This window comes from Rhinolophus hipposideros, assembly GCF_964194185.1.
Source record: "Rhinolophus hipposideros genome assembly, chromosome: X".
Classification (NCBI taxonomy): Eukaryota; Metazoa; Chordata; class Mammalia; order Chiroptera; family Rhinolophidae; genus Rhinolophus; species Rhinolophus hipposideros.
In genome coordinates, this window is record NC_138046.1 from 35,881,923 (window position 1) to 35,900,851 (window position 18,929).

At 39.5% G+C, this 18,929-nt stretch overlaps 1 protein-coding gene across 7 annotated transcripts in view; it reads left to right on the top strand.

Annotated features, from left to right (window-relative positions):
- Positions 1-18,929, top strand: part of TMEM255A (transmembrane protein 255A) — a 143,260-nt gene that overhangs the window by 5,305 nt on the left and 119,026 nt on the right. For all 7 annotated transcript variants that reach the window (XR_013993001.1, XM_081044048.1, XM_081044049.1 and 4 more), the window contains 3 exons: positions 2,766-2,908; positions 11,846-11,908; positions 14,022-14,111. Coding sequence is in view for 6 of the 7 variants with exons in the window: in XM_081044048.1 (XP_080900174.1) it covers positions 2,766-2,908; positions 11,846-11,908; positions 14,022-14,111 (296 nt within the window). In the remaining variant the exon portion in view is untranslated. The remainder of the gene's footprint in view (positions 1-2,765; positions 2,909-11,845; positions 11,909-14,021; positions 14,112-18,929) is intronic.

Genomic DNA, 18,929 nt, shown 5'->3' on the forward strand with positions numbered 1-18,929 from the left:
GTACACCTGAAACCTATGTAACTTTACTAGCAATTGTCACCCCCAAAAACATTTAATTAAAAAAAATGACCCTAGATATTTTATGGTTTCAGATCTTACATTTAAGTCTTTAAGCCATTTTGAATTTGTTTTTGTATATGGTGTAAGGAGGTGGTCCAGCTTCATTTTCTTGCATGTGTCCGTCCAGGTTTCCCAACACCACTTATTGAACAGACTATCTTTACCCCATTGTACATTCTTGCTTCCATTGTCGTAGATTAGATGGGCATATAGGCATGGATTCACGTCTGGACTCTCTATTCTGTTCCATTGATCTATGTATCTATTTTTATGCCAGTACCATGTTGTTTTGATTACTGTAGCCTTGTAGTATAGTTTGAAATCAGGTATCGTTATACCTCCCACTTTGTTCTTATTTCTCAAGATTGCTGAGGCTATCCGGGGTCTTTTATGGTCCCATATAAATTTTAGGATTATATGTTCTATTTCTGTGAAAAACGTCGTTGGTAGTTTGATAGGAGGTATCTCAGGAATCTGAAAATGGAACTACCCTATGATCCAGTAATTCCACTCCTAGGCATCTACCCGGAGAAATCCAAAACTCCAATTCAAAAATCTGTATGCACTCCTATGTTTATTGCAGCACTTTACACAATAGCCAAGATATGGAAACAACCAAAATGCCCATCGGTAGATGACTGGATTAAGAAGCTGTGGTACATTTATACAATGGAGTATTACGCAGCCATAAAGAAGAAAGAAATCTTATCATTTGCAGCAACATGGATGGATCTAGAGAACATTATGTTAAGTGAAATAAGTCAGAAAGAGAAAGACAAGTACCATATGATCTCACTTATATATGGAATCTAAAGAAAAGACTATGTGAATGAACTAATCAGAGTCAGTTTTGGGGACGCAGAGAAAAAACCGAGAGTGGTTAGATGGGTGTGTGGGAGGGGGTTGGGGATAAGGGGAAAGGTGAAGGGATTTGGAAGCAGCTGGTAACCACAAGATGGCCTCAGGGTTTTCTTTTGAAAATTAATTTGGGGAAGGTATTCTATAATGTTGTAAAGATTTTGTTGGGTATCCGATGGACATGCGTCCTATTTGGGAGACCACCTCAGGGATACTGTGGATACCTGATCATGGCATTGTACATCAGAAGCTAAACATTAATGAATGCCAACTATAATTTTATATATATAATGTGATGGTTCAGTGTGAGGTCGGAGGGATAGTGGATGGGGGGAGGGGGGTTCACAGTATGAGGGATATAAATGATGAACGTCTAAGTATTACCTTGTTTTGTACACCTGAAACTAATAAATAAATTAATTAATAAAAAAAAAATGACCCTGATGAGTCACGTCCTTCACTTTCGAGGCTGATGTCAGGGGAGACCTCCAGCCCCTTCCACCTCCCTGGAGTCTAGCAGTGACCACACTGGGGAAGACAGGATGGATGGTGGGGCTAACCTGGGAGGGGGCACTCCTAATGCTTTTCTTCCCTACATGAGGGGATATCTGCTGGGGGTTGCAGGGCTAGCCACAGCCCTTCCCTCTCACCACCACCAGGCCTCCTGGGTCCTGCTGGTTTTCTCCCTTCCTTCTCCTTCCTTCATCCCCTCTCTCCTCCCTCCCAGTTGTGCAGTCTTGGCTGCTTCAATCAGCCGCTGCTTCCTGAGGCTGCAGGGAGGTCTCCCAGAATGACAGAGTCCTATGAACAGACCCAAGTGACATCTTTAGGCCCATAAATTACAGTCAAGCCACTGTGTGGACAACCCCATCAGAAGGCTCTCCACTCCTTCATCCTCCCCACTAGACAGCTGGACTCTCATAAGGTAACTCGTCCCTGGTATTTCCTGTAGAGAGCCTTCTCCCCAGGTCAGAGAAATGCATGCAGCGTGTGCAGCGGTGCTCAGTTTCTTTAAAAAAAATTAAATTGGAAAGCGAATCTAGATACCATTTTTTTAATCTGACTTAATAAGCCTGTTTTCAAAAAAATATGTTGGTTTGTGCTATCATGTCTGATAATCACTGAGTAGGAGAATGGATTTCTCATCATCTATATTTATGTCACCCTCACATAAACTTAAATGTGTGTAAGATAAAATCCTCTCTATCTACCTCCCCTTTGCAGACTAATGGCCTCCAAACACTTAATTTATTACACACATTTGTTATGTGACAAATCTTGCCAACACACCGTTTTAAAGCTTATACATGAAGTGACAAATGTCAGAACTAAATGGAAAAAAAATCCCAGTTCCTAGCTTTGTTCTGGTATTTACACTGAAAATGAAATTTCATACCTCCAGCTTATGAAAAAACACCTCTTAGTTGTACAATGGCTTTAAAATATTTTCATTTAATACCTCCACACACACAATTCCCATTTATAATATACCTTATAATTTAACCTAAAAAAACACTCTACTAAGTGGGTATGACCCATCTTTTGTAGAATGCCGAAAGCACAAAAAATTGTTTTGTTTTTATGTGACTGGCAATATTTCTTCTGTTGTTTATTTTCAAACTGGAAATATATATTTTTATTGTAAATGTGATGACTGCAAAACAAATAAAACAAACAAACAAACAAAAAACCCTAAAGCTCCATTCCTTCCCCATAATTCCACTCCCCAGAGATAACCCCAGTTACCAGTTGGAGTAGGAAAGGAAAAGGAAAACTTTCCTAGTGATTTTCCCCCCATCCCTTCTCCAGCAGAAATGAGCAATTTCAGTTTCTCTGTGTACTTTCAGGAGCCTTCAGTCGAAGGAAACGAAACTCCATCTATGTCACCGTGACTTTGCTTATTGTGTCCATGTTAATTCTCACGGTGGGCCTTGCTGCAACCACCAGGACCCAAAATGTGACTGTTGGAGGTTATTATCCAGGAGTTATTGTAAGTATAAAAGGCATAGGTGGGTCTCAGTAGCTTGCTGGCTTCAGACATTCGGGTTCTACTATGAAGGTTTTCAATTGAGTTTGATTTTCTAGGGTTTGCTCAGTTTTTCTCCTTTATATATCTCTTTATATTTATATAGAAAGACAACTGGGCCCATTACGAAGAGCACTGGACTAAGAATCTCCATCTCTAATTAGTAGTGTGATCCTGAGCAAGTCATCTCACTCTTTAGGACCTCGGTTTCCTGGTCTGGGAGATGTTACTAACTAGCAGTGTTAACCTTAGGCTAAAGTCCTTTCCTCTCTGGGCATCTACTTTCCTATGTATAATAGACGTCTCCTGATCTTTCCTGAACTCTGAGAACCCTGGCAGCTTGACACTCTGTGATCAAGAGCACTGATCTCCAGAGTGATCCTTCACTCCTATCAGGAAAAATACGTGAAATATTTACCCCTAAAATATGTGTATTTATTTACAAATTATGTACATGTTCATAAAACATACACAAATGGAAATTTTAAAATTAAATAAAAATGAAATAATACTTTTTAATATCTTCATACTAATATTAAATTTCAAGAACTGAGATGCACTTCACATGAAGTCTGTCATTAAAGATAATGGCTATAAATTCTTATTTCAAATAGTCCACTAGATAATTTTGAATATTTTTGGCTGACTTATCAGACATGATTAGATCATCATTGGCATCATTGTTTTTTAATGTCGATCTCACCATATGGCTGACAAAAAGCTAACCTTGAGATTTAGAAGTGGTGACTCTTCCATTTTCTTGTTTCTGGCTTGTGCTTACATTATTAGTGTCATCTGCAATTTGTGGTTTCTCAACAAGAGGCTTTCCAAAGCTTTTGTCCATTTTAGGGGGACTAGTTTAGTTAAACCTATGTAGGACAATTCCGGTCACGTGTCAAATGCCCCACCATCAACACTTTGCTGCTTGGAACTTGCCCTCCTTCCGCAGGATAGCTCACCTTGTCCTCTGACATTCACACTGAAGAAGGGTTCCAGTGACTGTCTGTTTATTGAACATTTGTAATGCTTAATTCCTTTCTTATTATTTTAGATAAACAATAAATAAGAAACAAGAATTCAAATAGTTTCTTTCCATACTTCAGTGGATTGTTTGACCCACCCCCAGAGTGTATGGAATCTACTTTGGAAACTACTGAATTCTTTATATACAAAACCTCATTTAATATCAAATCATCACATTGTACACTTAAATACATACAATTTTATTTGTCAAGTATATGTCAGTAAAGGTGGGGGAAAGAAAACAAAAACAAAAATCTCATTTAGATCTACACACACTGCTGTTGAACTCAAAAGCCTAACTCTAAAGTTTGGATCATATTTTTAATACCAAGTAAATGGCTTTCCAATTGGAAATGCTAAACAGAGAGCAGTGAGGGATTTTAGTATGGTTCATTAAAAAAAATATTTTAGGATAGCAAAGAGGTCAGATGTATTTGTTGTTTTGTTTCATATTTTCTCTTCTCTCTCTCTCTCTCTCTCTCTCTCTCTCTCTCTCTCTCTCTCTCTCTCTCTCTCTCTCTTTGGAGAGGTGGGGATGGGAGAGAGAAGCAAAGAGTGGGAAAGTGATTAAAGATGGATGCCTTTGAGAAGCCAGCACTTTGAGTGACCAAGACTGACACCTGTTACCTAGGTCACCGATTCTACAGTCAGCCTCCTCAACGGCCCTAGCAAAGCTGGGGCCTCACGTGGGCTGGCCTCCCACAAGCTGAAGACTGCCCTGGAAAGTTCCTTCACAGCTCTTGGGCAGGCAGGGCTTCCCCCAGCAGAGGGCAGGTATCCCACAGACACCATTTGGTGCCCTCCGTTAAACCTGTGATGTGAGAATTCACCCAGTCCACTTCCTGTGGTGAGGCAGGAAAACCAGTCATCAGCAAAATTGGATTTTATGTTTAAACAGCAAGGGGTAGGGAGAGGAAATGAAGGTAAGATTGCATTCTGATGGCTTGGAAGAAGAATATATGAGGTCTGTGTGACTTTGCAGGCTTCAGGTAGCTGCGTTTAGTGAAATATGTCTGATAGATGAGATAATACTCGAGTCAAGATTCATATTCTCCATGGGTGAAGGGAAGGTATTTTCCAAGTCATTTAAGAATAGTAACTCCTATTCATGATCAGTGGATATGAACCTTCTCTGTAGAATATCTGACGGTGGGTGGCTAGGCTGGAATACATTAACAAAGTAAGGAGGGTGCATAATTGTTGTTATTCTAGTACCTGATGTTCAGCTACCATTTCAAGTTGAAGCAATGGGGGCGTGTGTCAGTGTGTATGCTTTTCACTAAAAGCTAATCTGGAAATGTTAATAGGAGAGCCATCCCGAACAGATAGTGCCTCATGATTTTAACCTTTAAAAATTTGCTCTTATAGTTCCTATAGATTGCTTATTTAAAATGGGTTTTAATTATGGAAAGTGAAGGGGGAAGATTGCAGATTGAAAAGCAGAAAAATCCATTTGAGTTTATAGGTCAGATCATGTTGTAACAAATACAATAATGACTCATACTTCTGAAACAGTAAACACCTGAGAATCAAGATTTGTCCAGGAATGGGGCACTTTGACTAATTGAATAGTTTGGTTATTAGAGGTACTATATAAACTCTAAGCCGGTGGTTTCCCCATCTTGTTGTGCATAATGATCTGGTGAACCTGTGGAGAATACAGAGCTCCACTCCCTACCCCCAGAGATCCTGATTCAGGAGGTCTGGGTGGAACCCAAAAACTTGAATTTATTTTCCAGAGCTAACCTTTGATTGAAAAAGTAAGACATGCTGAATCTGCATTTTAATAAACACCCCAGGGGAATCTAATTCAGGTGGATCAGCAACCACCTGGAGAACTTAAACATTATAAAAATAGTATGCTTAGCAATAAAACCGGAGAGAGCATAATGTGGCATTTTAGATTCCACACTACCAAATTGGTCACTTTGAATATAAAATGCCATTGTATGGAAAAAAATTCAGGTTATTTGGAACTCTGCTGTTTTGGACTCTAGTTAAATGTGTTAACAATATATGAGAAATTAAATTTCAAAACAGACAAATTAGGGAATAGTTATTAGATTAAAAGAAGACTTACCATACCTTTCATTTAAATATTGAGATCTCAGGCATTTTAAAATATAATTGTGTTTGCATACTTTCAGTTATGTGAAACTTTCTAGGGCATCTTAATTTTGCCAAAAGAGGTGCTCCTGTATAGTGAGATGCATTATAATAGGGTGTTAGCTACTCTTCCTGAGCTAGAATGTGGTATCATCACCCTACAACACATACACATGCATGCATCTTTAAAGATATTCTTATCTGTACAAGCTTAACTGTATAATTTTTTAAAAAATTAAAACCCATAAAGACAAACCAGCTTAGGATTTTTAGTGTCCTAGAATATTCAAGACATTTTATCCCAGAAGAGTTCTAATGAGCTTTCTACTCTGGAGGCTCACCAGAGAGCCTTGGTTGTTGTAGGAAGTTTAAAAAGGCAGGGGAGAGAGCCTGCTTCTTCTTTATAAATCTCTAACCTTAGATCCAGAAGAGGGAGGCCTCTAAATGTGTTTCTCAAGCAACCCACAAGATGCAGTTGGCCACCTGATCAGTGTGGAAAGCCTTTCATTTTTGAGCCCTCTCCCGAGCTGTTGTAGTGATAGGACCCAAATCAGTGAGGGTTTTCTTTCAGGAAAGAAGCCAGGAGTTTCTGCCCCATTTCCCAGGGGGCGTGGGGACCAGTTAATCGAAAATATATCAAAATTCTTTTATATGTGGTAATAATTACATCAATTATGCCAGAGTTACCTGAAAATCGTATCAGGAGACAGGGAAAACAGAGATCATCCAAAACGATTAATAGCCCAGAAACTTTCTTTAGGCCAGTGTGACTTGAGCTTCACAGGTAGACTCTTGATAAATCCAACCAAGTTTTAACTAACTTGAATGCTCAGGAAATATAAGAAGCTCTGGATAGGGGGATTTGGTGGTTTATTATGAATTAGGTAAAAATTTTGTTCACCTCTTGTTGAAAATGTTTCTAAAATAAAGTTCCCACCTTAGTAAGTACATTTCAAAGAGGAGACTTGAATCTTGATTTCCTAGATAAGACTTATAATGCCAGAAGATTCTAATCTTCATTGGCTCCTTATTGCCTCCTTAGTGTTGTCATTCAAAGTTCTCTGAAGATGGCTTCGGTCTGACCTCCCATTACCTCTCTTTTGCCACAATTATTATTATTATTATTTTAAGATTTTATTGGGGAAGGGGAACAGGACTGTATTGGGGAACAGTGTGTACTTCCAGGACTTTTATTTTCCAAGTCAAGTTGTTGTCCTTTCAATCTTAGTTGTGGAGGGTGCCATTCAGCTTCAAGTTGTTGTCCTTTCAGTCTTAGTTGTGGAGGGCGCAGCTCAGCTCCAGGTCCAGTTGCCTGTTGCTAGTTGCAGGGGGCGTAGCCCACCATCCCTTGCAGGAGTAGAACCCGCAACCTTGTGGTTGAGAGGACGCGCAGCAACCAACTGAGCCATCTGGGAGCTCAGCGGCAGCTCAGCTCAAGGTGCCATGTTCAATCTTAGTTGCAGGGGACAGAGCCCACCATGCCTTGCGGGACTAGAGAAGTTGAACCAGCAACCTTGTGGTTGGGAGCCCACTGGCCCATGTGGGAATCAAACCGGCAGCCTTCGGAGTTAGGAGCATGGAGCTCTAGCCGCCTGAGCCACCAGGCCGTTTTGCCACAATGATTAATTCATAGTCCCTTGAACATGACGTGGGCTTTTCTGCCTTGATGCTGTCACTCTCGTTCCTCCTGGTCTTGACCATCCTCCCTTCCTCTCTCTGTCTCTCTCTGTCTCTCTGTCTCTGTCTCTCTCTCTCTGTCTCTGTCTGTCTGTCTCTCTCTCAGTGTTATACCCTATCCCAGCTTAAAGACACATCTGGGATATTTCTCAACTACTGGGGTCCACAGTGGTGTTTATCATATTTGAACTCCCTGTCATAGATTCCTCTTACTCATGGTTCCTGGAAAATTCTCACATCCAGCTTTGCGGGATGTTGAGCTATATTCTCATTTAGCTACATTTATGCAGGTCTACAATCCCTTATCTGAACCCTTGGGTCAGATGTGTTTGAGAATTTAGACTTTTTATATTAGAAAGATAATACAACACGTATATCACATATGATCTAACATCCCAGTGGGGTCTTGAGAAACATCCCATAATCAAGCACTTTTATATTTCTACTATAAACTGTGTGTCTTTACACTAAGCTGATAAAGACAGTTTTAAAAAAAAATCCTCACATCAGTTTAGGGTCTGGTTTTGCCACCAAGTTAGTTACAAAAAAAATCTTTTTTAAGAGCTTTGTGGATTTCAGGATTATGGAAAGGGATTGTGGAACATTTTACTTAATTATACCTCTTGAGGCTGAGTCTTAATGGTCCTGGTATCATACCGTATCCTACTTCCTGGCCTCCAAATCGCAGATCCAGGACACTGCCTGTCACAGAGTAGGTGTCCAATTGATATTTATTGAATGACTAATCCTTCTGAGCCTTGGTGTTGGGTGTCTGGGGCAGTGGATGGAAATAGGCATAGGTTATATAGGGCCCAGATCTCTTGACACTGACTTTAATTTCTAATGATATCTTTTTTTCTTCTTCAAGTGGAAGGGAGCCGAAAACAAAGCAAACTGGTGATTTGTTCAGGTAATAGTGGGATCAAGATGAAGATCCAAAGGTGTGAATGTTCCATGATTCCATGCAGTTCTCAGGAGGCAGAGATTACCTTTCTGAGGCCTCAGGGGAGCGAACAGTTCATTAGAAAGGAGCTGCCTGTTTTCAGGAAATTCTGTTTTTTTCTTCTTTACTTTCAACCCCTCAGCTCTTCCTCAAGTAGGACTTCTTACTCCATCCCTGAAGAGAACTTTTTCCCTGGGGGGGAGCTATGAAGGTATTCTACTAACACTGGCTACAAATGCAGCAAAATATTGTTGAAAGCACCCCAGCTGTTAGGAGACCTAAGTGCTAACCCTGGCCCTGCCAGTAACTTGCTGTAAGAGGGGTCGAGTCCATACAATTCTCTAAGCCTCCATTTTCCTATCTGTCAAATGAGCTCCGCCAAACTCCATAACACTACTGTGACCAAAAAGGAGGGCAAGTAATTCTATAAATTAAAATGCTTTTCAAATGTAAGATAGTTTTAGTAACACTGGTGAGTTTATCAACTTATCATCTAGTGAGTGAATTCTTCCAGCCATGACTCAATTGATATTAGTTCCCTGCCTGGTGAACTCTACCTATCCTTTGAGCTCATGTTAAAATGTCTCCTCTTTTGTGAAATCTTAGAGTTACCATGTATTTAGCAGCCTACTTTATGCAAGTCGCACTACATACAGACACACTTCGTTTTATTGCACTTTGTTGCACTTCACAGATATTGCATTTTTTTTTTTTACAAATTGAAGTCAAGACCCTCTACCAGCAGATAGATTATGATTCGCTTGACTGTGATACTAGCTTTATTGCAGTCATCTGTCTCGAACAGAACCCACAGTATCTCTGAGGTATGCCTGTACCTTATCTCATTTAATCCTAACAGCCCTGTGTGGTAGGTATCATTATGAGTCCCATTTTTTAGATGAGGAAACTGAAACACAGAGTGGTTAAAGGCCTAGCCCAAGGTCACACCGTTTTTAAGTAGCAGAACCAAGGACATTACACAAATTGAATTATTCTCTGTTCCTATAGCACTTTGTTTATACCTCACCTGTGGTTTTTTAACACACAATCTGTCTCTCCTTCACTAGACTATGGAGTTCATGAAGAGCAAGGTCCATGTCTTCATATTTATCTGACAAAAGTACTCAGTGAATGTTAGAAAATTGAATGAGTTGAAGTGGAATAGAAAGAAAGGGAAGGGAACTGGATAAAGTAACTGACTGGCCTGCGATTTGCAGTACCAGAGTGCTTTGTCTTTCCAGTTAATTCCATGAGACTTCAGCCCACCTCTTCTAGTCCCTGCAATTAAAGAGGTATTTGAGAGTGCAGAAATAGCCAGTGTCTTTGCCTTCTGTCTTACGGTAAAGACTGCTGTTGGCGTTCAGAAGACATTCAGTGAGTATCTGTGGAAACTGGTGAACTCCTCAGTAAAAGGATTTATTTTTCCATGTAAGAAGCTGTCTACAGCGTACTCTCAATCTTCACAAGTGCCCCAGAGTGACATAAGCACAGACCATTCATGGAATTCTTCCTAAAAAAATAAAAGCTGTGGGATATGTTGGAGGGGAAGATAAGATAGAACACGAAACTCTTATGAAGCAGCAAATAATAAGATTTCCCAGCTCAAATCAAATTAGAGATGCTCAAAAGTTAAATGTGTTTTAAAATAGTAATCACTAGAAGAGTAATATTTACTGAGTATGTACTGTGTCCCAGGCACTGCAAAGTTCTTGGAATGTATCATCCTGGCTAATCCTTACAAAAGCTCTATAACATAGCCACTACTATAGTCCCCATTGTCCAGATGAAGAAACTGAGTTCAATCAGTTTGTTCAAGATTGCACAAACATAAGTGGAAGAGCTGGGGTTAGAAGCCAGGCTTGTCCGATAACCAGATTTTAATCAGTACACTTTATGACAACACATTTTAATTACCTTTAAAATAAGACCAGGTGGGAGACAGGCATAATTTAGCAGTTGAGTGAAGATGCTCTCAGTAGTGTCTTGGACGGCATGGGATCTGTATACCCTTATGCATTTCAGCTTCTATGTCCCAAGAGGGATAGCTGGCTGAGTGGGCCTGCAGAGTGAGTCCTTGGAAATTTGTATTCATTCCTTCCCTTCACTCTCTTTCATTCTTGGATTTCTGAGACAACTACCCAGTCCCCCTACATTGCTCCACCACACTCCTGCCCAGTCCATGGGTCCATTCGATTTCCAAGGCTCGGTGTAAGATTTGGGGCCTCAGACTGAAATAGATGCCCCTGTGAGCCAAGGTAAGGCTGCAGATGGAAACCCAGATCATTAGTGAGGCTAAAGAGATATGTAACTACATCACTGAACTTGTGTTAAGATTTGTTGGTCCATTCTGACCACTTTATTTCATTTTCACCCATGTCAACAGCCATCTACTAGTAATAGTTTTCAGCTGAGAATGGCAAACTCAGTCCACTAATGGCAGAACTAAGAGGAAAGTGGGATCTACTACATGAACCATCAACCTAGCCTCTTAGGCGGGGAAATTGTTTTTCAAGGTTTTACGCTGCCATTTCTGTTCACCCTTTAATGAATGCTTTCTGTCCATAAGTGCAGCAGAGATGGAAGAAGAGGTGAATGAGTGCTAACATAAATTGCAGTGGGTCAACCACAAATATAGGCTTAAAAAAATAGTTCTCTGTTTTTAAGTCTAGTTTAAAGTGCTTGCTAATTTCTGAAGTACTTCCTGGGTTTTATTAATGTGCCAGATGCACCAAAAGTTGCTATTTCAAATCTTTATTTTGTAATCCAGGCATCAGAGTGGAAGGTCACTTAAAAAAAAGGTATAAAGATCAGAATATAATGCATGCTTTTCACTAGTATATGTCTCTCACTGATTCACCAGTCACATATTAGGTAATGGATATTGAAGTTGAAATGAGCAGGCTCTGAAAAGCTACGGCTTTTAGTTTTGGGAAACATGCGTTTCTTTTTAGATGTGATTTATATCTACAAGGAAAAATTGGCAAATGGTGGGAGCAATACTTTTATTGCACATACTGTATTTGTGTAATGACTGCACATGGCTTTAGCATCCATACTCCAGTTACTTTGCGTTAGCCTGAATCATATCCAGGAGATAAACGAATGTGTGGTCAGGCTGACCATCTCACAACATATGCCATGTTGCTTTGCAGCTTGGCTTTGGATCATTTCTTGGAATCATTGGATCCAACCTTGTTGAGAACAAACGGCAGATGGTAAGTTTTCATTGCTATGGAATCAAGTTATTCATCTGAAAGTAACACAATTCTTAAGGTTACTCAAATTGGGCCACAAAAGAAACTGCCACTTTGCCTTTTCTCCTAAGCCTCCAGGGAACTTGTTTTCCAGTGACCTTGTGGTATGGGACTTGTTCTCATCTTGCCTGATGTTCTCTCAGTGGCCTAGCTAGTCTCTTTAAGTCACAGGGATAGAATATTCTGGGTCTTGCCTTTTGCTTTCCTCCTCACTTCCAAAGGAGTGCCCCAGCCTATTCAGTCAGGCTACTGTCCTCGCCTAGAATGCCTTTGCTTCTGTGATTTCCATTGCTGCAGCCCTGGATTATTGGTGACTCTCACATCTTCTCTGATACATAATCTTTTGAGGGAGTTTCTACAGAGAGGTCTCACCTTTTCAGATTACAATCTAGGGCACTTTGATTAAGAGAACAAATATACTTGGGACACACAGAAGACAAAATAAAATTATGAAGCCAACCCAAATTATTTCCATTACCCATAGTTCGTAGGTAAATACGTTGTAAGTTCGAAAGGAAGGATGAACATATAACAGGAGGTAAATCTTAGAAAGTTTTATGCCCTAATGGGGGTCCACAAGGGCAAGTTGTTGCATTTTTCTGATTCAGTCTGAGAAGGCTTCCTAGAGAGCGGGGAAAGAAGGTACAGACCAAACTGCAAGCACACTGCGGTTTTATAGGCTCACAAATCAAGATGCCTGGTGAGTGGTCAGATGGTGAACTGATTAGGCTTCCCCAGTACAAGTCTCTGTAGTATTTTGACTTTGATAAGTAGTCTATTTAACAGCAACATTAATCAGGTAACATAATACAGAGAACTCTAACCATATGTTCTCCCCAAGCAATGTGGGATTTGCCCCCAGAGGAGTTCTAATAGGTCTCTTCTTCCATTTCACCTGGACTCACTCCCACCCCCACCTCCTACCAGTTGTGTTTGTATTTTTGGCTGAAATTATTAAAAATAATAGGGGAGTTTTAATTGTAGAGTCGATTATAGCATAGCTAATAATTTCAATTTCATGACACCATTCATCCATTATTTACTAATTCTCTGTAGAACTGTGAAGTGAAATTTATGGAAAAAGGTTTCTGAACAACTCCTGAAGGAGATAAGTATTTCCCTCTAGCCTGTTGACATCGGAGAACCTTAGGGTGGTCTTGATTTTGCTTCCTCCTTTTCCCTGGAAGCCTGCTTAATTCCATTCTATTTCCCCTTCTTTTCTTCCAAACACCTCAAGGAAGAAAAACACTGATTTATCTAGTTCTGCAGGTCAATGCAAGCAGAAGGTGGACTCAGGCAACACCTATCCCTGTCCCTAGAAATACCTTGAAACACTTACTCCCACATTGGCTTGTAAAGAAAGGCAAATTATTAGAAACATTTCTGTTATCTAACATAATCAGAGAATAGGGCAGTCTGGTTCAAGCAAACATTTTTCCTACTTGAATATATTCATATGCACCTTACAGAGTTGATCAGTTTCAGAGACGTCAACCCTTATAAAATGTCTTTAATATTTAAGTCTTAATAAATTGAATGTTCTCTTGCTTTAATGATGCAGAAGGCTGTGAAGGGTTGTGCAGGGCCTCAGAATCACCCCTGTCTTCATCAGTGCTCACTATGCGGGATTGGGAAGAACACTGGACAAGGAGTTGGTGGGCACCAGACTCTTCCGTGGACTAGGTGGTGATCCTGGGCACATATACCACTTCCCCTCTCTGAACCTCCAATTCCACAATAAATAAAATACGGGGGTGGGAGTACAGGATGTCAATAGTCCAACATTTTTTCTGACTCTGAGAATGGAAGTGTCATTCAGTGAAATTCTGCCATGGACATCATGCAAGCCTCCTCTTCACTTAGTGCTCACAGATAAAGAGTGAATTTCTTAGCTTGCTCTGAAAATGTTAAAAGTGCTTCACTGGCCCCTTCTCTGCTTCCACCTTCCCCAGCTCTCACTCATCTTGCATGATTGAAAAGAGCATCCTCATGGGGTGGCAGACTCTTGGGGATCACCTTGTTTCCAGACGCAGCAAGAGTGGAAGGCTAACAGACACTTTTGTTCCCTCCACAGCTGGTGGCTTCTATCGTCTTTATCAGCTTTGGTGTGATTGCAGCCTTTTGTTGTGCCATAGTAGATGGGGTCTTCGCTGCCAGACACATTGTAAGTATTTTTAGACCTGGGTTAAACTAAGTGTGTAATACAATAACACTTCATCGAGTGTATGCTAAATGCCATGAGGGTAACAGAAGAGGGAGAAGACAGGATCCCTGACAGGCAAGTTGAGGACACCGATGGACATACAGGCATCCAAAGAACTGGGTCTAAGCTGAGGAAATAGACTCTAAGTGTCAGAATGGTTTATCTTGGACTCTGGCTTGGACTCTGAGGATCAGGGCAAGCTTCCTGGTGGTGGTAAAGCTGGAGTCTTTGACATGTGGGTGAGATTTGGAAAGGCAAAGACAAGGACAGTGGGGCCAGGGGAACTGATGTTGGGAGTAGGAGGTAGGGAGAGAGGAGCAGGAAGCCACATGACTTCCTGACAGAGGTTTCAATAGCTGGCTTCTCTCCTCTTTAATAGCAACAAGAGTCGACAATGAGGACAGAGTCACCTTTTCTCAGATGTATGAACTTTGCTGTCCCTACAACAGTGGTTGGAGAATAGAGGTTTGATTGGGTTCTGAGGAAAGCTCCAGAACTGGAAGCCTCCACTCACAGCCTAGTCCTGGAGTTAAGGTGCCAAATGCTTCCTACTCTGATGAATCTGTCCCTGGAGAAAGGTCAATTTATTCCTGAAACCCAAATCTGTGCTCCTTTTCTGGGGAATCTTGGGATTCAGGGTGTTCCTATGTGGTTCTCCACTAGATCCCTCACCCCTTTTTCACCACTTTGCATTTCATACTATTCCAGATATTTGGCCAAGGGCCAACCTGACCTCTCCATTAGGCACAATAGGCACAATGCCTACTACCCACAGTACATTCAGGGTCACGTAAAGATGTCACCATTTCTTTACAAGTAGGTCAAAAGAAACTTTTTGCATATAATATAAATATATATGTTAATGCAATCATAAGATATGATTAAAATAAATAAAATATAATTTTCAATAGTTTTTAATGGAGGAAGGAGCCCACAAAAGTAAAAGTGCGTAAGTCTCAGGGAAGTCATAACATGGCTCTGATCTGGCCCACAGACCAATATCAAGAGTGAGCCACAGCAACTTACTGAGCCCCCACAGCAAACTCAAATACTCATTTGATTCCAACTGAAGCAACATTGAAAATGAAAACATCTCATGAACAAGTTGCAAATTTTTTGTTTTCTAAAACAATTGAATTGGCACAAAATTGTATTTTCAGAATCTTCTGTGGATCAATGATACTTTATTCCATGTCGATCTTTGACTAATAGTGCAGGTCATCCTGAGGGAGTGTCATGGGTATGGTTGGATCTGGGAAAGGATGATTTGCAACATTTCAATTCCAACTTGTTCTCGGACCCTTCTCCCAGGTATAAGAGTCAGTTCCTCCTTTGCCAAGATTCGAGGAGTTCATATGGTCAGCACTGCCACCAAGCAGTCTCTGAAATGTTATTTCAGGAGATAATTTCTGAGCAGGGAGAAAATAAAGGGGTGGGAGAGAGAAGCCCTTTGCCCAATTTTCTTTTAAGGCCATGAATATAAATATAGGCCCTTATATCAGACCCATCTCTTTTGATTTTAGCGGAAAGCAGCCATCTTCTTCATCTTTTTCTTCTTAAAAAGGCAAATGACACATCAGGAATTTGTAACATCCACACTCCTACCACACTAACATAATAATTCTTATCATTTTTGCATATTACCCTCAAAGTACATACTTATTTTTGAAACATGGTTGCAGTCAATCATAGTACACATGCTATTTTGTATTTAAGAGGAGTCATCTTAATAACAATAATGCCTTGTTTTAGTGTAGTGCATTTAGATTTTCAATGTGCTTTCACATGTATTATCTCATTGGAGACCCACAGCAATCCTGTGAGGTATCCCCATTTGACAAGCAGTATTCACTCTGAGGCTGTCTTCATGGCAACATAGGCCTTGTGGCCTAGAAGCCTGCAGCAGATATTGATGGCATCATGAAATAAAATGTCTCCCTACATTCCAGCCCACCCCCATTCATATTCATTTTTATTAGTTTCAGGTATATAAAACAACATAATGATTAGATATTTACACCCCTCACGAAGTAATAAACCCACCAAGTCTATTCCCCATCTGACATCATATATAGCTATTACAATACAATGGACTGTATCCCCTATGCTGTACTTCACATCCCATGGGGGAAAATATATATGTATATATCTACATATATGCATATATGTATATCTATATGATATCTACATATCTATATATCTATATATCTATATGTATATATCTATATATGTGTATATCTATACATATATAGATATATATATAAATATATAGAGATATATATGTGTATATATCTATATATCTATATAGATATATATACTGCAGTTGCCAAAAATATATACACATGACTTGTATTCTCTTTTGTTATTGGTATATATTGAATATTACAATTTTAATATAGTTTTTTCCTTTCTTAAAATGTGTGTACATTTTTTGGCACCCTGTGTGTGTGTGTGTGTGTGTGTGTGTGTGTGTGTATCAGGGGTGCCAAAAAATGTATACAAGTGGACATTTTGGTCAATGTTGAGCAATCAGTAGTTCGCCATAATCAGAAGTGTCTGGATGCTGATGGTAACCACTTTGAGCACCTCTTGTAATTGCAGAAGTCAAATGCGACTTGTATACATCTTTTGTTATTGGTATATTTTGAGTATTACAACTTTAATACATTTTTACTTTCTTAAACTGTGTATACATTTTTTGGCACCCTCTGTATATATTTATAGTTGACATTCAGTATTATTTTATATTAGTTTTAGTTTACAGCACTGTGGTTAGGCATTTATATAATCTAAGAAGTGATTCCCCCGATAAGTCCAGTACCCACCTGACACCCTACATAGTCTTATATGTGGGAGAAGAGTCCGAGAACAAGTTGGAATTGAAATGATGCATTTCAATATTAACATTATTAATTATATTTCCCATACTGTATTTCACAACCCTGTTACTATTTTGTCACTACCAATTTGTACTTCCTAATCCCGCCACCATTTTCACCCAACCACTAACCCCTCTCCAGGCAAGCAACCATCAGTTTGTTCCCTGTATCTCTGAGTCTATTCTGCTTTATTTGCTCATTTATTCTGTTCTTTAGATTCCACATGTAAGCGAGATCATACAGTATTTGTCTTTCTCAGTCTAACTTATTTCACTTAGCATAACATCCTCTAGGTTCATCCATGTTGTTGTAAATGGTAAGATTTCATTCTTTTTTATGGGAGAGTAATATTTTATTGTATAAATGTACCACAATTTCTTTATTTTTTATTTTGCTTCCTTTGTCCGAGGAGATAATATCAGTAAAAATATTAGTAAGGGTAATGTCTGAGGGTATACTTCCTATATTTTCTTCTAGGAGTTTTATGGTTTCGGGACTTACATTTAGGTCTTTAACCCATTTTGAGTTTATTCTTGTATATGGCGTGAGAAAGTGGTCCAGTTTCATTTTTTTGCATGTATCTGTTCAGTTTTTCCAGCTTCGTTTATTAAATAAATGTCTTTACCCCAATGTAAATTCTTGCTTCCTTTGTCATAGATTAAATGACCACATAGGCATAGATTTATTTCTGGGCTCTCTATTCCGTTCCATTGATTTATGTATTTGTTTGTAGGCCTATACTATGCTGTTTTGATTACTATAGACTTGTAGTATAATATGATATCAAGTAGCTTGATACCTCCAGATTTCTTCTTCTTTCTCAGGATTGCCATTGCTATTCAGGGTCTTTTATGGTTCCATATAAATTTCAGGATTATTTGTTCTAGATCTGTGAAAAATGCCACTGGTATTTTGATAGGGATTGCACAAAATCTACATTGCTATGGGCAGTAAGGACAATTTTTTTTATTAGTTTCAGGTGCACAAGACAAAGTAATACTTAAACGTTTATCTTTTATATCACTCGCACTGTGTGAACCCCCCTTTCCACATCCACTATCCCTCTGACATTGCACAGAGCTATTACATTTCCACTGTCTCTATTCCTAATGCTGTACTTCGCTTCTTGTAAGTATACACACACACACACACACACACACACACACACACATACATACAAACTTGTAGTTGACATTCATTATTGTTCAGCTTCAGCGTCAGGTGTACAGTGCAGTGATCAGGCATCTACATCATCCCTGAGGTGGTCTCCCTAATGAGAAGTGTCCATCGGATACCCTACAAACTCTTTACAATATTATTGATTACAATCCCCAAATTAATTTTCAAAACCCCATGGCCATCTTGTGGTTACTGTTTTCTAATCTCCTCACCTTCCCCTTTATCCCCACCCCCTCCTATCTAGCAACCCTCAGTTTTTCCTCTATGTCTCCAAAACTGTTTCTGATTTGTTCATTCACTTATTCTTTTCTTTAGATTCTACATATAAGTGAGATCATATGGTATTTGTCTTTCTCTGTCTGATTTATTTCACTTAACATAATGTTCTCTAGGTCCATCCACGTTGTTGCAAATGGTAAGATTTCTTTATTCTTTATGGTTGCCTAATACTCCATTGTAAAAATATACCAAAGTTTCTTAATCCAGTCATCTACCGATGGGCATTTCAGTTGTTTCCATGTCTTTGCTATTGTCTATAGTGATGCAATAAACATAGGAGTGCATAAAGTTTTTTGAATTAGAGTTTTGGATTTCTCCGAATAGATATCTAGGAGTGGAATTGCTGGATCATAAGGTAGTTCCATTTTCAGATTTTTGAGATACCTCCATAATATTTTCCATAGTGGCTGTACCAATCTGCAATCCCACCAACAGTGCACAA